Source organism: Vigna unguiculata, chromosome 6 (assembly GCF_037176805.1).
Source record: "Vigna unguiculata cultivar grain cowpea cultivar isolate G323 ecotype 2 chromosome 6, ASM3717680v1, whole genome shotgun sequence".
Taxonomy (NCBI): domain Eukaryota; kingdom Viridiplantae; phylum Streptophyta; class Magnoliopsida; order Fabales; family Fabaceae; genus Vigna; species Vigna unguiculata.
Genome location: NC_140797.1, coordinates 44,096,334 through 44,116,827, shown reverse-complemented (window position 1 = coordinate 44,116,827; position 20,494 = coordinate 44,096,334). Strand labels below are relative to the sequence as shown.

Here is a 20,494-nt window from a genome sequence, read left to right as displayed (position 1 = left end):
TTGCAGAACCTGGTTTAACCTTAAAAAGTATGCATTTCAATGACAACAAGATATTTGTGCCTATTTCGCCAGATTCCCCAGACTTTTGCTACTTCTCTCCCTTAAATACTTGTACAAACTTCTTTGGCTACTCATTAAAATAACTCAAAATCAATAAATCTCTGCTCTAGGGCATGTCAATATGTGCAGATTCCTCACTCTTTACCTTCTCTACTTGTCTAATTTTATGCTGCTATCTATATAACAATATTATCACAACACAACTATTCAATTGAGTTAAAAATATACAAAACAAAAGTTAATTGCGATTACGTTTTATTTAATTCTAATACTAACCCTTTCGGCAACCGTTTAACTGTACAATTAAAGATTCACTTCTCTTATTTTTCATATTTTTTCCTCAGACATGTCGCTGTCATCAACACTCTTGATCGTGTATGGGTTTTATTCTTATATATCAGTTAAGATTAGTGAGTATTTTATGCAGCTTTCGCTTCCTTGTATCTGCCACAATTTCTTTAAAAGGCATGTGTTATCATGATCAGAGTATGCATGTCAAATTGCGTGTTAACATTATGCGTATAATTAATTAGCAAACTAATGATGATTAGTTACATCATGCGCATGCAGCAACAAGCGATGGTATCATGATTTATCACACGTATCAATCAGATGCATGTTACAGCACGTACTAATCTAATCTATAAGTAAATTCACATTAACTTTTATTACCTTTAGTTTATAGAAATTCATTCTCAGATCCAAAGTTAACTAAATAGGATTTCATATAAACCCTAAAAGTAATTCACCACGTTAAAATCTCCAATTAAACTACCATGGACTCAAAATCAATCGTAATACACCAAAATTCCTTCCTAATTTTGTGACATCTACTTACTTTTTTTCCATAAACATCCTATCCAAAAGTTTTTTGACTCTAAAAAAATATTCAATTGATATTTTTTTATATTGGTATATAATTTGAGCAAATATACCAACAATAATACTAGAGTAAAAAGGTTGACTTTTCCAATACTTATTTTAAAATTAATTTTAATATATAAAAATGATTAACTTAAGGTAAATAGCATAATGTTGAAACCCTCATTAAGCTTTTAACAATCATTTCAACTCATTTCTGAGTGATTAATTCGACTACAATTATTTGCGTAAAATATAAAGATAAGTATTGGAACTTAAATCATGGTCTTGGATAGTGTATAAAAATTCTAAATCAAATTTTTCATATTCTGATTGGTATTTGTGTCCAACCATGTGTTTATAATCTTTGTGCCTTTAACAGATATTAGGCTCTTTTGTTTAGGGTATCCTAATTATGCTTTGCATCGTGTTCTGTCAACGGATGATTTTTTGCTTATGATTCTTTGCAGGATCCAAACTGGTGGCAACAAGAGTGGTAGATCAAGTTCTTGTCCCAAATCTCCTTTTTTTTGGTTATTATTTTTTCTTGTAATTTGGTGGACAACAATTTTGGGAGAGAAAGATACGTGGTTTAGATTTGCTCTTGATGATATTTTTCTTTCTTTTTATTCCTTCTTTGTTTTATTTATTTGGGTTGGGTCAACCCTATTGTTTCTGTTAATATATTTGTTCTTGTTGATAAATTTTTTTTTTAAAAAAAAGACAAGTATAGTCTTTCTTATACTTTCATTTTTCTTACATATATAAAATTTAAAAATATAAAAATATGTTGTATATTTACACCCTTTTCCTACTTACAATAGTAGCCGAAGTTCCACAAAGATGAAGATATGGTATGAAAATTGTATTTTGATATTATTGGACGGTCCTATTTATAGGATACCCTAAGAAAATCAACGTCCATTTATAGGATACCCAATTTGGACCATGGACGTTGATTTTTTTAGGGTATCCTATAAATGTTTTGTGGGTTTGATAGGGGGTTAAGGTTGTACTTATATTTATTATTGTTCAATTGACCGATCAACTTGAAATGACTTTCTTGGATCTTGTAGGGGAAGATGTCCATGAAGCGGTAATCTTGTTTTTTTTTTCCGTTATTTTTCTTGTTTTCATCATCTCCTTTTCTATTTTGTATAAGCGTTGACAAAATATTATCTTATTTTAATATATTTGTTATTGTGGAAAAAAAAAAAACTCATTCATATTGTCTTTTTTTTTATTAACAAAAAACTATTACATATGAGCATAAGTAAAAGATATACATATATTAGCAAACACATTTTTAAAACATATTCAATCAACTTATAGATACCATGTTTATATTTAAGGCCTATATAAGACCCTATAGCTTCCATTGATCATTACCTAGTATTTCTTCGTTTCTCTTGTTTCCTTTGCTCCATTAATCTTAGATCCACCCAGTTTGTCATTTCTTATATTGAGATTATTGAGATATTGTCATTATGCTTATTTATTATCATTGTCGTTAGCCATTATATTTAGGAGATATCATTTCTTCTATACTAGGAGTGTAAATATTGTGAGATATTTTTAGTCTAATTATTTAGCCTAATTAGGGGCATGATTAGTGGCTGCAATTCTGTTGGCCTTAATAGGGTAACAGTTCCTTGTAAATGTGTATATATATATTGTTGTCTTGATGAATGAAAAGATACACATTTTTCCAGCAGTAAACCTTATTATGGTATCAGCAGCAAGGGAAAATCCTAGGGAGCATTAAAATACCATTTTTCTTACAGTACCATAAGAGATTATGGCTGAGAATAATGGTAATGGCGAGAAACATAGCGAGAAGAAAGTCGACTTGATATTTTTCCTAGGCCCCAGTGACAGTCCAGGCAACGTGATTACACCAATTCAATTACGTGGTCCGAATTATGATGAATGGGCGAGGGCAATTCGCACCTCATTGCAAGCGAAGAGAAAATACGGATTTGTCGAAGGGAAAGTCCCAAAACCAACCACACCTGAGAAAATGGAGGACTGGATCGCAGTGCATTCGATGCTCATAGCGTGGTTGCTCAACACTATCGAGCCATCACTACGCTCTACTCTTTCCTATTATGATGATGCGCAATCCTTGTGGACACATCTCAAGCAGCGTTTTTGCGTTGTGAACGGGACTCGTATATGCCAATTAAAGACATCTTTGGGAGAATGCAAGCAAGGCAAAGGGGAAGAGGTATCCGCCTACTTTGGTCGTCTATCTCGTTTATGGGATGAACTTATGACTTATGTCAAAAAGCCGACTTGCGAATGTGGACAATGTACGTGTAATATTGCCCAACAAGTGGCTGATTTAAGTGCGGCAGACTACCTGCATCATTTTCTTATTGGTCTAGATGGTGTTTATGCAACGATACGCTCAAATTTGCTTTCTCAAGATCCATTACCAACCATTGATCAAGCCTATCAGCGAGTCATACAGGATGAAAGGCTGCTGCGGGAACAGTCTTCACCTCATCTGAACAGTGACAATGTCATGGCTTTTCGAGTTACACCTGATGCACGGGGTAAATCTAACCGTGTGGACAATTCTGACAAATTTTGTACTCACTGCAACAGAGAAGGCCACGATGCAAGCTCGTGTTTTCAGCTTCATGGGTTCCCCGACTGGTGGGGAGACCGTCCTCGGGGTGGTCGTGGACAGGGTCGTCATGGACCAATGAAAGGAGCAAGCCGTTCTGGAGGACGTGGTAGGGGCACAAACAACACATCTGTACATGCCCACAAAGCCACAGCAGGTACCAATAGCTACGGTGCTAAAGGTGGGCCGTCTCATGCACTACCGAACTTAGGTGAGTCAACAGGAATATCAGGCATCACTCCAGCACAATGGCAACAACTTCTTGACGCTTTGAATATTCCCAAAACCAAGGATCGCCTTCACGGTATGAATAAAATTTCTTGGATTATTGACACGGGAGCCTCTCATCATGTGACAGGCAATTTATCTTGTCTAATAAATGTGAAAAAGATTACAAACATACCGGTGGGATTGCCGGATGGGAAAGATGCCACTGCTACGAAGGAGGGTAGTGTGATTTTGGATGGTGGTTTGCAGCTTGATAATGTTCTCTTTGTGCCTCAATTAAATTGCAACTTAATTTCTGTCTCTCAATTAATAGATGCCTCCAATTGTATAGTTCAATTTACTAATGCATTGTGCGTAATCCAGGACCGGAGGACGAGGATGTTGATTGGAGCGGGTGAACGGACTGATGGACTTTACTTTTTTCGGGGTGTTCCGAAGGTTCATGCATTGACATTCAGAGATTCCTCAATAGATTTGTGGCATCACCGTTTGGGTCATCCGTCAGAAAAAGTGTTAAAATTCATTCCTCATGTAAGCCAATTTTATCGAAGCAATAATAACACAATCTGTGATGTCTGTCCACGCGCTAAACAGCATAGGGATCATTTTTCATTAAGTGAGCACAATGCCAGTAGCCTGTTTGAATTAGTCCATTGTGATTTATGGGGACCTTATCGCACTCCTTCATCATGTGGGGCACAATATTACTTGACAATTGTTGATGATTATTCGCGTGCAGTTTGGATTTATTTGTTACGCAATAAAAATGAAGTTGAGTCTATGTTTATGAACTTTGTTGCTTTTGTTGATAGACAATTTGATAAGAAAATCAAGAAAATACGCAGTGACAATGGCACCGAATTTCATTGTTTGCGTGATTTTTCTTTAAAGCATGGGATTGTGTTTGAAACATCATGTGTGGGCACTCCACAACAAAATGGGAGGGTTGAACGCAAACATCAACATATTATGAATGTGGCACGAGCGCTCCGATTTCAAGGTAATTTATCCATACAATTTTGGGGTGAATGTGTGTTAGCGGCATGTTATTTAATTAATCGCACCCCATCCAATGTCCTTAATTATCTCACACCTTATGAAAAATTATTTGGTAAAGCTCCTAAATTTGATAACATGAGAGTTTTTGGTTGCTTATGTTATGCGCATCATCAACGCCGTGACGGGGATAAATTTGCAAGTCGCAGTCGCAAGTGTATATTTGTGGGGTACCCCTATGGAAAAAAGGGTTGGAAATTGTATGATTTGGAATCCCACGAATACTTTGTCTCTCGAGACGTGAAATTTTATGAACATGCATTTCCGTTTGCTGTGTCACCACACAACACTCTTTATACTCCTCCTATTACTTATGATATTGAGCATGTTGTTGATGATATTGGATGGGAGACTTCCGCTGCATTACCTACACCAGGGGGTGCATCCAAGGGGGTGCAAGAAGAGCAGTCACAGCCCCACGGGGGATTGTGTGGAAGTTGTGATGGACCTACTATGTTAACTGATGAGGATGTAAGTATGAGTGGTATGGATGGCGAGGTAGTATCTCCACACGGAGTTGATGGGGCTGAAGTTGTGGTGGTGCAAGAGGCTGTGGCGACCGAGGAAGACAATATGGAGACAGACATGGGAAGGGGGATGCGAAACAAAATCCCATCGACAAGATATAAGGATTTTGTCACTCATATCACTCGAAAAGTAAAGTCCTCGGAAAGTTCACCTGCTCAACAACATGCCTCAGGTACTCCTTACCCTATTACTTACTTTGTCAATTGTGAACGATTTTCTGCTAGACATCGAAATTTTGTTGCAGCTGTGACAGCAGGGAAAGAACCTAAGAATTTTAAGGAAGCCGTAAAGGATTCTGGTTGGCGCGCTGCAATGGCCAACGAGATACGAGCCTTGGAAGAGAATGAGACATGGGTGCTGCAGAAACTCCCTCCCGGAAAGAAAGCACTCGGAAGTAAATGGGTATACAAAATAAAATATCACTCAGATGGGAGCATAGAACGTTTGAAAGCCAGACTTGTTATATTCGGACATCATCAGAGAGAGGGAATAGACTATGATGAAACATTTGCACCGGTGGCAAAAATGGTGACTGTCCGTACTTTCTTGGCAGTGGCGGCAATTAAAAAGTGGGAAGTACATCAAATGGATGTGCATAACGCGTTTCTCCATGGTGACTTGGTTGAGGAGGTGTACATGAAAGTTCCTCCAGGATTTACAAACACTGACCCGAATTTGGTTTGCAGGTTGAAAAAGTCATTGTATGGCTTGAAACAAGCTCCTCGTTGTTGGTTTGCTAAGTTGGCCACGGCATTGAAGCGTTATGGATTTGTTCAATCTTATTCCGATTACTCCTTATTTACATTGCACAGGGGCGAAATACATCTCTATGTTCTGGCCTATGTGGATGACTTAATTATTGCAGGGAATGATATTTCAGCCATGAAAATTTTTAAAGCTTACTTAAGTGCTTGTTTTCATATGAAGGACTTGGGCGTCTTAAAGTATTTTTTGGGGCTGGAAGTTGCTCGTAATCCCGAAGGGTTTTATCTTTGCCAGCGAAAATATGCGTTGGAAATCATTGAAGATGCTGGTTTATTAGGTGCCAAGCCGGCGGATTTTCCAATGGAACAACACCATAAGCTAGCCTTGGCTTCTGGTACTCCGCTTGTAGATCCGGAACCCTATCGGCGACTTATTGGAAGATTAATTTATTTGTCTGTCACTAGACCTGATCTTGCTTACTCTGTACACATTTTGTCTCAGTTTATGCAGCAACCTCGTGAAGAGCATTGGGAGGCAGCCTTAAGGGTTATTAGATATTTGAAGAAACATCCGGGGCAGGGTATTCTACTACGGTCTGATAGTAAACTGAACCTAGAGGGATGGTGTGATTCGGATTGGGCGGGCTGCCCACTTACAAGACGTTCTTTGACTGGCTGGGTGGTGCTTCTTGGTCTTTCTCCCGTGTCCTGGAAAACTAAGAAACAATCAACCGTCTCTCGCTCTTCTGCAGAGGCTGAATATCGCTCTATGGCGGCAACTACATGTGAGTTAAAATGGCTCAAACAGTTACTTGGTGATTTGGGAGTCAGTCATTCTACAGGGATGCGATTGTATTGTGATAGTCAATCAGCATTACATATAGCTCAAAATCCTGTTTTTCATGAAAGAACGAAACATATTGAAGCTGATTGTCATTTTGTCCGTAATGCGGTGACGGCTGGCATCATTTGTCCCTCATACGTTCCAACAACGGTACAACTAGCAGACATTTTTACAAAGGCCTTGGGAAAAACACAATTTGAGTTCCTCCTTCGCAAGTTAGGCATTCGAGATCTCCATGCTCCAACTTGAGGGGGGATATTGAGATTATTGAGATATTGTCATTATGCTTATTTATTATCATTGTCGTTAGCCATTATATTTAGGAGATATCATTTCTTCTATACTAGGAGTGTAAATATTGTGAGATATTTTTAGTCTAATTATTTAGCCTAATTAGGGGCATGATTAGTGGCTGCAATTCTGTTGGCCTTAATAGGGTAACAGTTCCTTGTAAATGTGTATATATATATTGTTGTCTTGATGAATGAAAAGATACACATTTTTCCAGCAGTAAACCTTATTATCTTAATTTCTAAATTTGATGTTAAAAACCTGTCTCCAACACCACATTGGCTATCTCCTTCTTCAGATGAAAAACACCACAATGTCGTTCAATTGTGTGTGTTCATCAAGAAATCATAGTTAGTTAATCATCTATTATATATATATATATATATATATATATATATATATATATATATATTCCTGTATGAATTCTAGCATCCAAACACTCATCTTAATAAAATTATTTGTCGATAGAAACAAAGTACCAAACAACATATTCCGTTAATTGTAAATAATAGAGAGTTAGCAAGTGTAAGTATGAATGCCTAATTATGACGAATTAAAAAAGATAGAAATTAAAAATTGTATTTAAAGAGTACAGACATGAGTACGTTGAAAGAGAATTTTTAGTTTTTAAAACGGTAGCAATAGAAATAAGTGTTGTCTTACCCTAACTTTGGCGCCACACAAGTGTCATCCCTAGTTTTATATGATTCGCACCTTATTTGTATTCCTATCAAATATAAAACTTGTACCTGCATTCCACTTGCATTTAAATGCTAAGCAAATAATTTCTTCTGCGTATAAAACTTTAGTCATTGAGTTTATTAAGAATAGAAGAAGTGGTGGGGTTTTGAACAAAACCAGCATCACATCACATGCATACTTCAATACACCACCACCCTTGGTCTTTGTGCATGGTGTTAGGTTTCAACTAATTAAGAAACAATATATCCTACTTATACTCCAATCTTTCTATGCCAGGACTTCAATACTCTTACACATTTGACTCTCTTATAATAATAATCAATCTTTCCACAATAATGATATCCATCGAGAATGTCTTTTACTATGGGGCCAAACACTTTCCAAACAAATGCTTCTGCATTTTTCTAATCTTTAGTTTTCTTTCCTACGTTAATGTTATAGGTTCTTGTCTCCTCATTTTCATTTCTTAAATTAGTAATAATGACCACAACCCATTAGCAAGCAACTTGGTGTGTGTATTATTAATTTATATGTGACATATTTTTTACGAACCTAGACATAAATAGAATATGCATATTGACATAACTTTTGGGTGAGAACGGCCAAGGTACCTTTGGCCACCACTATATACACTTTTTATTTTGCACTCTCTTGCTTTATTCTCTCTTGTTCACACACCGTACCATCATCAATTACAGTTCGACAATAGTCAACAACAATGGCCATTCACATCGCTAGAGGAACCCTAAGTGCGCATCAAATCAATAAAACACTCCACTTCCACGTATTGCCACATTTTCAAAACTTATATTTTCCTATAAATTCTATTTTTTATCACAAAAACATTCCAGATAAATAAAGTTCCTCTTTTATTTTTAATAAATATAATATTAATAAAAGTAATTAACATTATTTTTATTATTTTCGGTTGATACGAAACTTTCAATACATTTTATTATATTTAAATATATATATATTTTGAACGTAAGACTAATCAAATGATAATCTGACTATAAATAGTGTAATAGATTCAATAACTAATAAATTTTGCTAAAATAAATTCTAAATCTGATAGGAGAAGTTTTATATTTAACTTAAACCGACAAAACGGTAATATTAGATTTATTCTCAGTTCATATATTATATATTAACATGATCTCCCGCTAGTTATCAATTTTATTCAAAATTGGTTTCCGTCAAAAAGAACAATTATTAATAACCATTCAATTGAACATGTCTTTTAATCATTCATAAAATTGTAGAGTTATTAAAATGAGTAATCCGGTTCGACCAGGCTCAACCCACTATGGGTTGATTATTTAGTGATTCAATCCAACCCGACTCACTTATTAGCGAGTCAAAAAAATTTGAACCTGACTTTGCCCACTACGGGTTGGTGAGTTAAACGGGTTGGCTCACGGGTTCACTTAATTAAAAAAATACAGATTTTTAATTTTTTTTCAGTCAAAACTAAATTATAATTCTAATTAAAATCTAAATAAACTTTAATACAATACATATACAAACCAAAATCACAAAAATACAAATTATCTGTGTTGGCTAAAAAAAATAACCTAACACGACTCAAATGCAAAATCCAACTTAACAAAAAATACTTGTTTGACCCTTTATTCCCGGCACCAATCCGACTCACCACAGGTTTAACCTGGGTGAGTCGGGTTCTAGGTGAGTTGGGTCAAAAATCAACCCGTATTAAAATTTGTAAAAAAATTTCAACCCAACCAAACCCGAATCCGTGGTGAGCCAGATTGATTCGTCGATTCTAACCCATTTTGACCGTTCTATAAAAATGAGTCTAATCAATGAAATCATTAAATGAAAAAAAAATATTAGTATAGAATGAAAACTTAAACTTTGGAAATGATTCGTTAAATTGAAAGATTCTGATGTGGTTATAGATTGTATTTGGAGGTTAATATGTCTCCATATAAAGAAAAGAATTTCTAAACTTTGTAATGGGTTGATTACGAGAAAGACTCGTGGTGAAGCTGCTTTGAGCTGGCACAGTAATGAATTTCCATAGACATGATAGCATTGAAGGAGAACAAGTTTGAAATGAATTTTTAAGCATCAGTCACAATTATAAACGTGACTGGTTTGACATGAAAGGATTTTACGCACCGGTCACAACTGGAAAAATTCACTGTTCAGTATTTGACGTGAAAGACATTTGATGGAATCACTTTAAACTCGGATCAAGCTGTATGAGTGTGTTACTTATTCACTACTAAAAAAGAAGTGAAAAATAAGAGAGATAGACATGTCGAACAATTATTCTTCTATTTTTAGTAAACCGGAGTTAGTTGAAAAGAAATATAAAAAAATGAAAGAAAATGTTTTTATTATAATCGTTTACTTTATTTTGTTATTATTTCATTCATTTATGTTTAAAAAAAAAGTAGACTTATACTCAACTATATGCTCTAAAAATTCATATTGACGCAATTTTAAACGTTAGGGGATGACAACTATAGTATGTTATATTATTGTGTATAAAATTAATTATATTTTTCATTAGCAATAAAAAATAAATATTATATAAGAAATATTTGAGTATGTCTCTTGATTATGATGATAAAATTGTGGACTTAACGCAATTCAAGAACACTGTATGTATATAGGTGTAAATGAGTTAGAGCCCTCAACTATTATGTTATAAATATTTTTTTTTATGAGAAAAATAATTATTGAATTACTAGTAGTTAAAAATAGGTTAAAGATAGTGGTCTTTTATATGAACTTGTTATTAACTCATAAAAATACTTTATATTATATTTTGATGAATTTGTACTATACATAAATGATATTTGATTAGATTGAGAAAGAGGATATTTTAAGGTCAAAAAAATTGTAGTGGAAAGAAAAGAGAAAAATATTAGTTTAGAACTTGTAAATTCAAAACCCAATATTACTGTAAAAAAAAAAAGTTAGAATTTAGTGGTATTTATCTTGTTATATATAGATCATCGTTATGTTTTAGTTTAATTAATCGTATAGTACCCAGTTTGGAGCTAGTGTGTCAAATAGGTATCCGATTTTAAAAAAGTGTCAATTGCATCCCAATTTTTGAAAATTGCTTCAATTAGGTCCCTTTTAGACAGAGTTGACTAACGCCGTTAGTCAACGTGCCACGCGTCAATCTGTGGTTTTTTTTTTAATTTTTAATTTTTTTTTAATTTTTAAACTTTTTTTGAATTTTTTTTTTAAATTAAAAATGCCACTTGTCAAGTCCCTGTGTGTGACACGTGGCATTGTCAGTGCCACGTGGCATTGTAATGCCACGTGTCAGTGTCAATATCATATGTCATTGCGTTGATTTCGATTTAGTCCCCATTTATGTTTTTTCTCAATTTAGTATCTACTTATGTGTATTTATTTTGACCTAATATTTTTTAATAATTAAAATATTTTTTTATAAAATTAAAAGTAATTAAGTATAAAAGTTTTAAAAAAATTAATTATTTGATATTTATATTAAAATTTAGTGGTAAAAGTCATTTTATTAAGTCATTTTTAATATAAAAAAAATTAGTATAACATTCATATCAATAGAAATTTTGATTTAAAATTAGTAAAAGACAATATTGTTCTATTTTGAAAAAAAAAATAACAAAACATGAGTACTTAATAAAAAAGTAATTAATAAAGTAATATGTTAAAAAGTCGTTTTTAATAAAAAATATTAGTATAACATTTATACAAATAATAAATTTGGTCTAAAATTGAGAGAAACATTATAAATATTAGTACTTAATTTTGTAAAAATATTTATACTTAATTATTTTTAATCTTATAAAAAATGGATTACAAAAATATTTTAATTATTAAAAAAAAATTGGGACAAAATTGAATCAGATACACATACTTAGGTACTAAATTGAAACAAAAAGACATATATGGGGACTAAATCGAAATCAACACAATGACATCTGATAGTGACACTGATACGTGGCATTACAATGCCATGTGGCACTGACAATGCCCCGTGTCACACACAGGGACTTGACACGTGGCATTTTAAATTTTTTTTAAAAAAAAATTTTAAAAAAAATTAAAATTTAAAAAAAAATCAAAAAAACCACAGATTGACACGTGGCACATTGACTAACGGCGTTAGTCAACTCTGTCTGAAAGGAACCTAATTGAAGCAATTTTCAAAAGTTGGGATGCAATTGACACTTTTTTAAAACCGGGTACCTATTTGACACACTAGTCCCAAACTGGGTACTATACGATTAATTATTAGTATTTAAATAAGATTAGTGGATCTTCAGCATGTGATGTGAGACTTCTAACACACTCTCCTCATATCAAAGTATGACTCTGATACTATATTAAGAAATAAATTTTAAGTTTATCTCAGTCCCACAAAACTAGGTTATAAGGTGAAGTTTGCACCCCATGTATATACTGTGAGATTGTCTTATCTTTAGTCGATGTGAGACTTTTAACGGTGTGACTTAAAACTACTAAAGGTAACATTTAATAAACAATTAATTATTTAAGCAATATTTTTTTAAATGTTGTCCATAAAAAATGTGGACAAAACAATATAATTGTGGCATTATGTCGTTTCTTTCTCAATTATACTATACACTATAAACCTTCTTCATACTTTATAGATTAGGCAATTCTTACATGGTAACAAGTGGAATACCTTTGCATAAAATAGGAATAAGCCACAATTTTTTATTGTTGGTTATATAGTGAGTTTCATTTACCTTAAACCTTAAGAGCATGCAAAAAATGTTGCTTACTTGTTTTAAACAATATGCTAAAGTATGTTGATAGTTAAAAGCAACATTTGTTAAAATGTGGGTAATGTAGATCACATTTTTAAAATGGTAATTTAACTTCAAATATTTTTAAATTACCTTCATATGACCCAATAATAATTAAATTGTTGTAAAATGCATAAATTTTCTTATGGTGGATGATAAGTCAATCACAATCAAATCATGACACTTTAGTTACTACAATCTTAAGTAAAAAGGGTTGCATTTTAAGCTAAAGTCACGAGCTCACTTTCTTATGAGACAATTGTTCATAAGTCATGGTTTTTCACTTTAGACAACATTTTTAAGTTGTTGTTTAAAATAAAAAAAATGGTATAATATACATCTCAGTCATCCTAAAATTTACAAAACATAACCAAAAGTCACTGAGCCAAAAAACTGTCCTCTTTTCATATACTTTTGTGATATATATCCATACAATTTCTCTCCACTCCCCATTGTCCTCAATTATATAATTAATTTGGTTTGAACTCTTCATAAAGCATGATTAAAGTAAGAAGTTATCTATTTATACTGTGAAATCAGTGTCATAAATGAAACACATAAAGCATTTTATATTGAATTGGGATAAGTGAGGAGGGTGCGTAGAAATGAAAGTGATATAGTGTGTAGGGTGTTGAATGTAGATGATGCACAAATAATGGATATTTGAAATGAAGTTGATCTGAGAAGGTAGGTATAAAGGTGGTGAAAATGAAGGATGAAAGTGTTAGGTTAAAAGATGTTTGTTGGGGGAAAAGGGTAGGTTAAAAGCTTGTTACTGAGCATGTGTGAGGATGTGGTGGGAAAGGTTTGCATAGCATAATAATAGCATGCTAGAATTTAAATTGATATACGTTTAGCTACTTCACCAAGAAAAAAAATTAGCTAAGTAGGGTTTAGATACAGTGATACTTTTATTATATCCGTTTTGGATAATGACATTTTAACTCACTTTTTTTTATCAATTTTTAATTCACTACTTCAATGATCGTTAGATTATTTATTTTGATTTTTTTAGTGATGTGATGTGTCATGTGATAATCTAATAATAAATTAAAAGTAAGTCAAAAAAGTGGATTAAAGTATTATTATCTTATAATTTTTAACTGTAGTTGAACTTAATCCAAGCCTATCATTATATAGCTACTTCACCAAGAAAAAAAAAACTAAGAAATGCACACTAATATTCGAATTTTACCTTTGGTAAAATATATAGAAAAATTTGCTGACGAGTAAAAAAAGGGTGAAGGTTACTACCTTTTTATGAGGACATCTCCAATATTTACATTACATGTACATCTTATGTATCTACTAAAAAATCATAAAAGCTTAAAATGAAAATTAAAAAACAAAACTTTAATTAAAATGAGTATGTTGCATTAAGCACCAAAGGTTGATAAAACTAACTATACTCACATTTTTTATCTTCTCAAAAGTAATGTCAAACGAGTTGGGTATTTCATTGAATTTCATGGGTGGTTTTTTCAGGCTACTTTTTATATTGTTAGGGGAATTGCTTCCTGCACCCTAACAATCAGGGAATTCACTATTAAAGAATTGAATTTTTCATTTGAATTTATGTGAAAGCATATTAAATAACTATAAAAGAAAAATGTTGTTCTTATGAGGGAATTCACTAAACATAGTGGATAATGATTGTCTAAGGAACTGCTTTAGTGGTTCACATGTGGAATTAAATTAATAAGCCCGTGAATTAAATATTAGCCCAGAGAAAATGATCCAATGCATCTCTTTCATTCTCCCTAAAACCAAATTCAAGTTCAAAACCAACCTTCTATTTACACTCCTTTCTCTTACTATGTACACTCTTTTATTTAAAATAACATACTTATCCTTACTTTCTCCTTTTATTTAAAATAACATACTTTCTCCTTTCTCTTACTCTTATGTTCTAAAAAAATAAATTTTTTTTGAACAATCTTTTATTTTCTTGTTCTATAACAAAATTTCCTGAATGTTAGGGAAATTAAATATGTAATAGGAAGTACGTTCCAAAATGAAAAAAAAAAGCTCCAACAATAATTTTAAAATGTTAAAAGATATAAAAATAAATAAATTCCAGAAACTAATTTTTTAAACACCTTTTTTACATCTTAACTTGGATGTGATTTTGAGAGGTGTAATGTTATGGAAAACACTTTAGAATATTAAGAATGTTTTGAAAAAGACTCCTATAACGCTGTTATCTCTTTTTACATACCAAAATGTACTTTGTATAATGTTTTTTTTATTTTGCTTTAACATTTTAAAAAACTATTTTTCAGAAAACATATTACTTTTTCAATATTCGAAAAAATACTTACTAAAACTTGAAACAAGAAAGGAAAAAAAAATGCCATTTTAAATAAAAGAATTAAAAGAGGAGTGGTTTATCAAAATAGAGTAGTGTAAATAACAAAAGCATGAGGTCCATGTACTCCAAGTTGAGCTCAATTACACAAGTGATTGTACATACATTCCTTCCCTCATCTTTCTTTTTTTTCTTCTTGCACCCCCATAGACTTGATCAAATGATCAAATGATCAAATTATGGGTTAAAAATAAATCCAAAAAAAAAATATGAAAATATTAATGTCGCAACCATATGAATGCTGCTAGAAGTTCTCCAAACTAAATCAAACACAAAAACTTCTTAATTTGGCTCTACCAATGAAACAAGCTTCTTGAGTTCATCAAGAGCTTTCTTTTGAACCTTCCAGAACTACAATTTAAAAAATATTTTTTTATACATTTCAAAATGGTACTCCCAAAGATATTTTTCGATCAAAATATATTTTTCGGAATATCTATTTCTAAAAATAAAAAAATATTTTAAAATAGGTGTTTACATTTAGAAATATTTTAGAAACATTCAATTTGTAATATATCAAAAAATACATTTTTGAATCTAGACATATCTTTCGAATTATCTATTCTGAAATATATTAAAAAAAGGAAAGGCAGATACATTTTGCACTATGAAATTTCCATATAATTACTAAAAGTTGCACTATGGACCTTAACTTTTAATCTATTTAAGTAGATTAAACTTTAAATACCCATTTAAAATGTACAATTTCTGGAAGAATGAATGGTACTTGGATAAATTAATCCTCTACTCTTTCACTAAACATATGCTCTCCATTATTTAACAATTATTAAAACTGAGTGTCATCTACTTCTTTTAATATAATAATTATAATTTTATTCTAGTCTTATCTTAAATAAATATTCATACTGATATAGACAAGAGAGGAATTTAACATCTTAATTTTTCATAAAAATATGTATAGATAATTATACTTGTAGAAAAAAATAAACAATTGAACAGAGGAGATTACAAAAATATTTTAGAAAATTTGATATATATTTTTTTCTTTGGGAGGAAATCTGAAACTTGAAAATAAATTGAAATGGTATTTCGGTTTAAAAATAATGGCTTGGCCGACACAACGATTTGAGAATCCCATGTGCACAATTTGACTGTCTCATGATTTCGAGGGACACCTGGTAGACAAATATTTGGCCATCTACTCCAACTACCAATAAGCAAAAGCACATAATTATTTTATTTAAATTATCAAAATGTGACATTTTAAAAAAACTATATAAAAATGAATAAGTCCCATAATGTGAGATGACTTTATTATAAAGAATTTATGTCAGAATGACTTTAGCTCATATTTCGACTCAAATTAAGTTTATCCGTATGGATATAATGACCGTATTTTCAACTATTGCAAATATAGAGCTTTATCATAATTTTAATTTTAAAAAACGCATTAGAATATGAAGAGAAAAAAGAAAAATTTCTAAGTGAAGTTAGACCTATTAAATATATCAAAATACAGTAATTGTTATTAATAATGTTATCGAACGATCTTGAATCGCATCGAAATGGTTAAAAATATTTTAAAAGTTAAGATTGGCATAATTTAATTTTAAATTAAAATTATGTTAACTTAACACGATTTTTTATAAAATTGAACTAAATTCGTATTAATTTAAATTTAAAACTATTTAGAACCGAGATTTTGATACAAGTCGTATTACATTAATACACTATCTACCCATTTTTGTATAATTTTTAAAATCTATCTAACTTTTAGTAATTTAAAATTACACCATTTTAATACTTTACACCATATTTATCGTCTACTATAAAATATATCTTTATTTAACTTCCTATTCATTTAAGTTTGTATCCCATATAAATACATATTTAAAAAGAAAAAATTCTCAAATCAATAATTTTGTGACTTTATTTTTCAGAAAAAATCACATAAAGTCATTTGACGATTATTTTTTATTTATTGATGTATGATTATAGATTGACCATTTTGTAAAATGCGACGAAGGATAAAGAGCGCACTCTTAAATTGTTATATAGTTAAATAAAATAATTTTCCATAGTACTCACGCTAATCATTATCTAACAATAAAATATAACTAAAAGTAAAAAAATACTATGTTCCAAGTTCTATCATATTTCAAATTTGGACTAGTATACGAGGTTAATTTAAATTACATTAAGATTGTATGATGGCGTGTCTTGTTTATTTCAACCATGTAAATTTACGGTGATTCTTTTCTTAGAAATGGTCAATAATTAGTTTTGATGGAGAAACGTACTTTGGCAAGAGAAATTAAAACCGATAAATTTTAAGTATATTACATAAATATAGAAAATTAAAATGTGAGGATGAGGCACATTTACGTTATGTATAAATACTTTGTACAAGAGGTTTATTATGCATTTCAACAAGAGAAAAATAGAGGAGAGAGAAAAAAAAAGTTATAAATAATTTTATTTTTCAAATAAAAGATCTGTCGCAAGGCGAAGACAAGACATGGAGAACTTCGTCACCAATTCTATGTGATTATTCCATATTATATTGTTTATGATCATAGGATATGTGTTATTTCCTAACATCTTTATTCTTCCACACATATATTACTTTTATCTGTTTTTTACAAAAATTCAAAAATTTAGAAAAAGATAAGTGGACGACTCATTCCAAAGTAAGAAAAAAATACGACCGAGTAATTCCACATTTTAAAATTATTTATTTTTATTTGTAGTTATAGGTGTGGAATGTAATAATGTAATTAATTAATATCCTTAACCTAAAAAAGAGGTAACTACAACTCATTCAATAATGAGTATCTTCATATTGGATTTGTGATGAATCCAACTTCAACAGAGACCGTAACAAACTAGATAACTACAGTACACAGTGGTTGGTCCATATTCAGCAAGCTCCAAAGAAGAAGAAAAAGAAAAACTAAAAAACAAAACGAGTTAGGAACAAAAGTAGATGAAGAATTAAAGGCACCGCAGCTAGGTGTGTCCAACTTTACAAAAATCTGAGAACTGTCAGGGTTATTGAGTGGCTTCACAATCTTGTTTCACTGCTCACATGACATTAAAACCTACCTCCTGAGTAGCTCCACAGATTTTTTGTTTCATTCTGGAGAAAATTCACATCTTTCTGCTTAGGACACCCTTTGGAGTGTTGTCACAAAGGAAAACAGCTTTGGTCTTTGTTATTGTGTTGAGTGTTGTTGGGTATCTTGAATTTCGTTTTGGCATCTTTTGATAGCGTGGCTTGGTTTGGTTTGTTGCTGTTCTGTGTTGCTGATCTGGGAAGTTTGTGATGCCAGAAAAGGTGGCTCCTTTGTTGTCTATTAATTGGCGTTTTGGGTTGCTCACTGCTCTGGTTTTGGGTGGCATGGTTCTGGTTTGGACCGTTGATGGATTCACTGTTAGGAGCGTTGTTGAAGCTTGGAGCTTGAGGTATGGTCAAGATTCTTTCTCTCTGATGAGCTCCCATTTTTCTAATTCCACTCTTTCCCTTGATCAAAATCTCAGCTTTAGTGATTGTAGCTCTCCATGTAGTCCACTTAGTTTGGATCAAAATCAAACCAATGTTACTACCCTCTTTGATTCCCACAGTGATGTGAACATCACATTTTCTGAATTTAGTAAAACAGTTTCTGCTGAGAATTCTAATAGTAGTAGCAGTGTGGTGTCTGATGAGCTTGACAAGAAAACCCCAGAGAAGCCCGAACTTAAGGAGCTTTCGACTTGGCTTTCGAGTGAATTGGAGCCAAACTTGACTTCAAATCTTCTAGCAAGATGGTTAGCTCCAGGGGGAGAACCTTGTAAAGATTCTAAGACAGATAAAATATCAATGCCTGGGTTGGATGATGGGAAGCTGATAGAGCTATCAGCTGGGGAAGTGCACGAGTTTCTTTTTCAGGCGTTGGATGAATCGGGAAAGCCTCGTTGTTTAGGTGGGGATTACTTTGAGACTGATCTTTCGGGGGACTCATGGAAATCTAGGCCTCTGGTGAAAGATTTCAGTAATGGTTCTTACTCAATTTCTCTTCAAGTTCATCCTGATTTTGTTGGGGTTTACAATCTCACCGTAATTCTACTTTATAGACACTTTGAAGGTCTGAAGTTGACTCCATGGAGATTTGTACAGGATCGAGTGGTTTTGAGTGTTGCAATCAGGTTCTACAGTAGCATTGCTCAGTTACCAGAACTTGAGACTTGTAAAGCTTCTGATTTTGGTAAGGATGTGTGGTGTGGAAGGTGGACAAGGCCTGCCAAGAATGATGACTGCAAAATAGGTGATGATGGTAGGTACAGATGCTTGGCACCAGATTTTCCCTGTAAAGAACCATGGTGTGATGGTTCCTTGGGAGTTCTAGAGAGCAACGGTTGGGTTTACTCAACTCACTGCTCGTTCAAGATGTATTCACCCGAGTCTGCTTGGAAGTGCTTGAAGAATAGGTGGATTTTCTTCTGGGGTGATTCAAATCATGTTGACACAATACGTAACATGCTCAATTTTGTTCTAGATTTGCCTGAGATACATTCTGTCCCCAGGAGATTTGACATGAACTTTTCAAACCCGAAGGACCCTTCTGAAACAGTTAGGATCACAAGCATTTTCAACGGGCATTGGAATGAAACACAGAACTATCTAGGATTGGATTCTCTGAGGGATGAAGGGTTTCAGAATCTGTTGAAGAAGTACTTCTCAGAAGGCACAATCCCAGACACTGTGATCATGAACTCAGGATTGCACGACGGTGTTCACTGGCTTAATATAAGAGCGTTTTCTGCTGGAGCAGACTATGCAGCATCGTTCTGGAGAGAAGTTATGTTGTCAGTGAAGCAAAGAGGGTTAGCTTGGCCTAAAGTGTTTTATCGTTCCACGGTTGCAACCGGTGGATATGCAAGATCACTAGCATTTAATCCTTACAAAATGGAGGTGTTCAATGGAGTGGTAATAGAGAAATTGAAGAAAGCTGGCATCATCTATGGGGTGATTGATGACTTTGATATGACATTTCCATGGCATTTTGATAACCGGTGTAACGATGGTGTTCATTATGGAAGAGCTCCTTTAAAGATGAAGTGGCGTGATGACAAAATTGGTCATCAGTATTTTGTGGATCTCATGTTAGTTCATGTTCTGCTTAATGCATTATGTGCAAGGTAACCTGAGAGATTCAGTTGGAAGAGAAGGAACAATTGAAACAGTGGATATGGTTGGAAATGTAGCCATTTCTTACAGAGATTAATATCATAACAAGTGCATGGATAAAACAGAGATTATTGAAGTACCTCCACTATAAAATTAGATTAAGCATTCTTTCGTTCATTGATTTGTAAGCACTGAGTTCTGTATTCATAAACTCCATTTTGGCAGAGGATTTATATCCTCAAAACACATTTTCTATGGATAATAAAAAGCAAAATTTATAGGATATG

The 20,494-nt window shown here is 32.7% G+C and overlaps 1 protein-coding gene across 1 annotated transcript; it reads left to right on the top strand.

Annotated features, from left to right (window-relative positions):
* Positions 1 to 17,479: 17,479 nt before the first annotated feature.
* LOC114189146 (uncharacterized) lies at positions 17,480 to 20,490 on the top strand. Its single transcript, XM_028077852.2, has one exon. It carries the CDS (start codon positions 18,363 to 18,365, stop codon positions 20,220 to 20,222), a length of 1,860 nt encoding a protein of 619 aa, XP_027933653.2. The 5' UTR covers positions 17,480 to 18,362; the 3' UTR covers positions 20,223 to 20,490.
* The last annotated feature ends 4 nt before the right edge of the window (positions 20,491 to 20,494 follow it).

Coding starts and splice junctions, on each gene's coding strand:
- LOC114189146 (XM_028077852.2), top strand. CDS start 18,363: ATGCCAGAAAAGGTGGCTCCTTTGTTGTCTATTAATTGGCGTTTTGGG.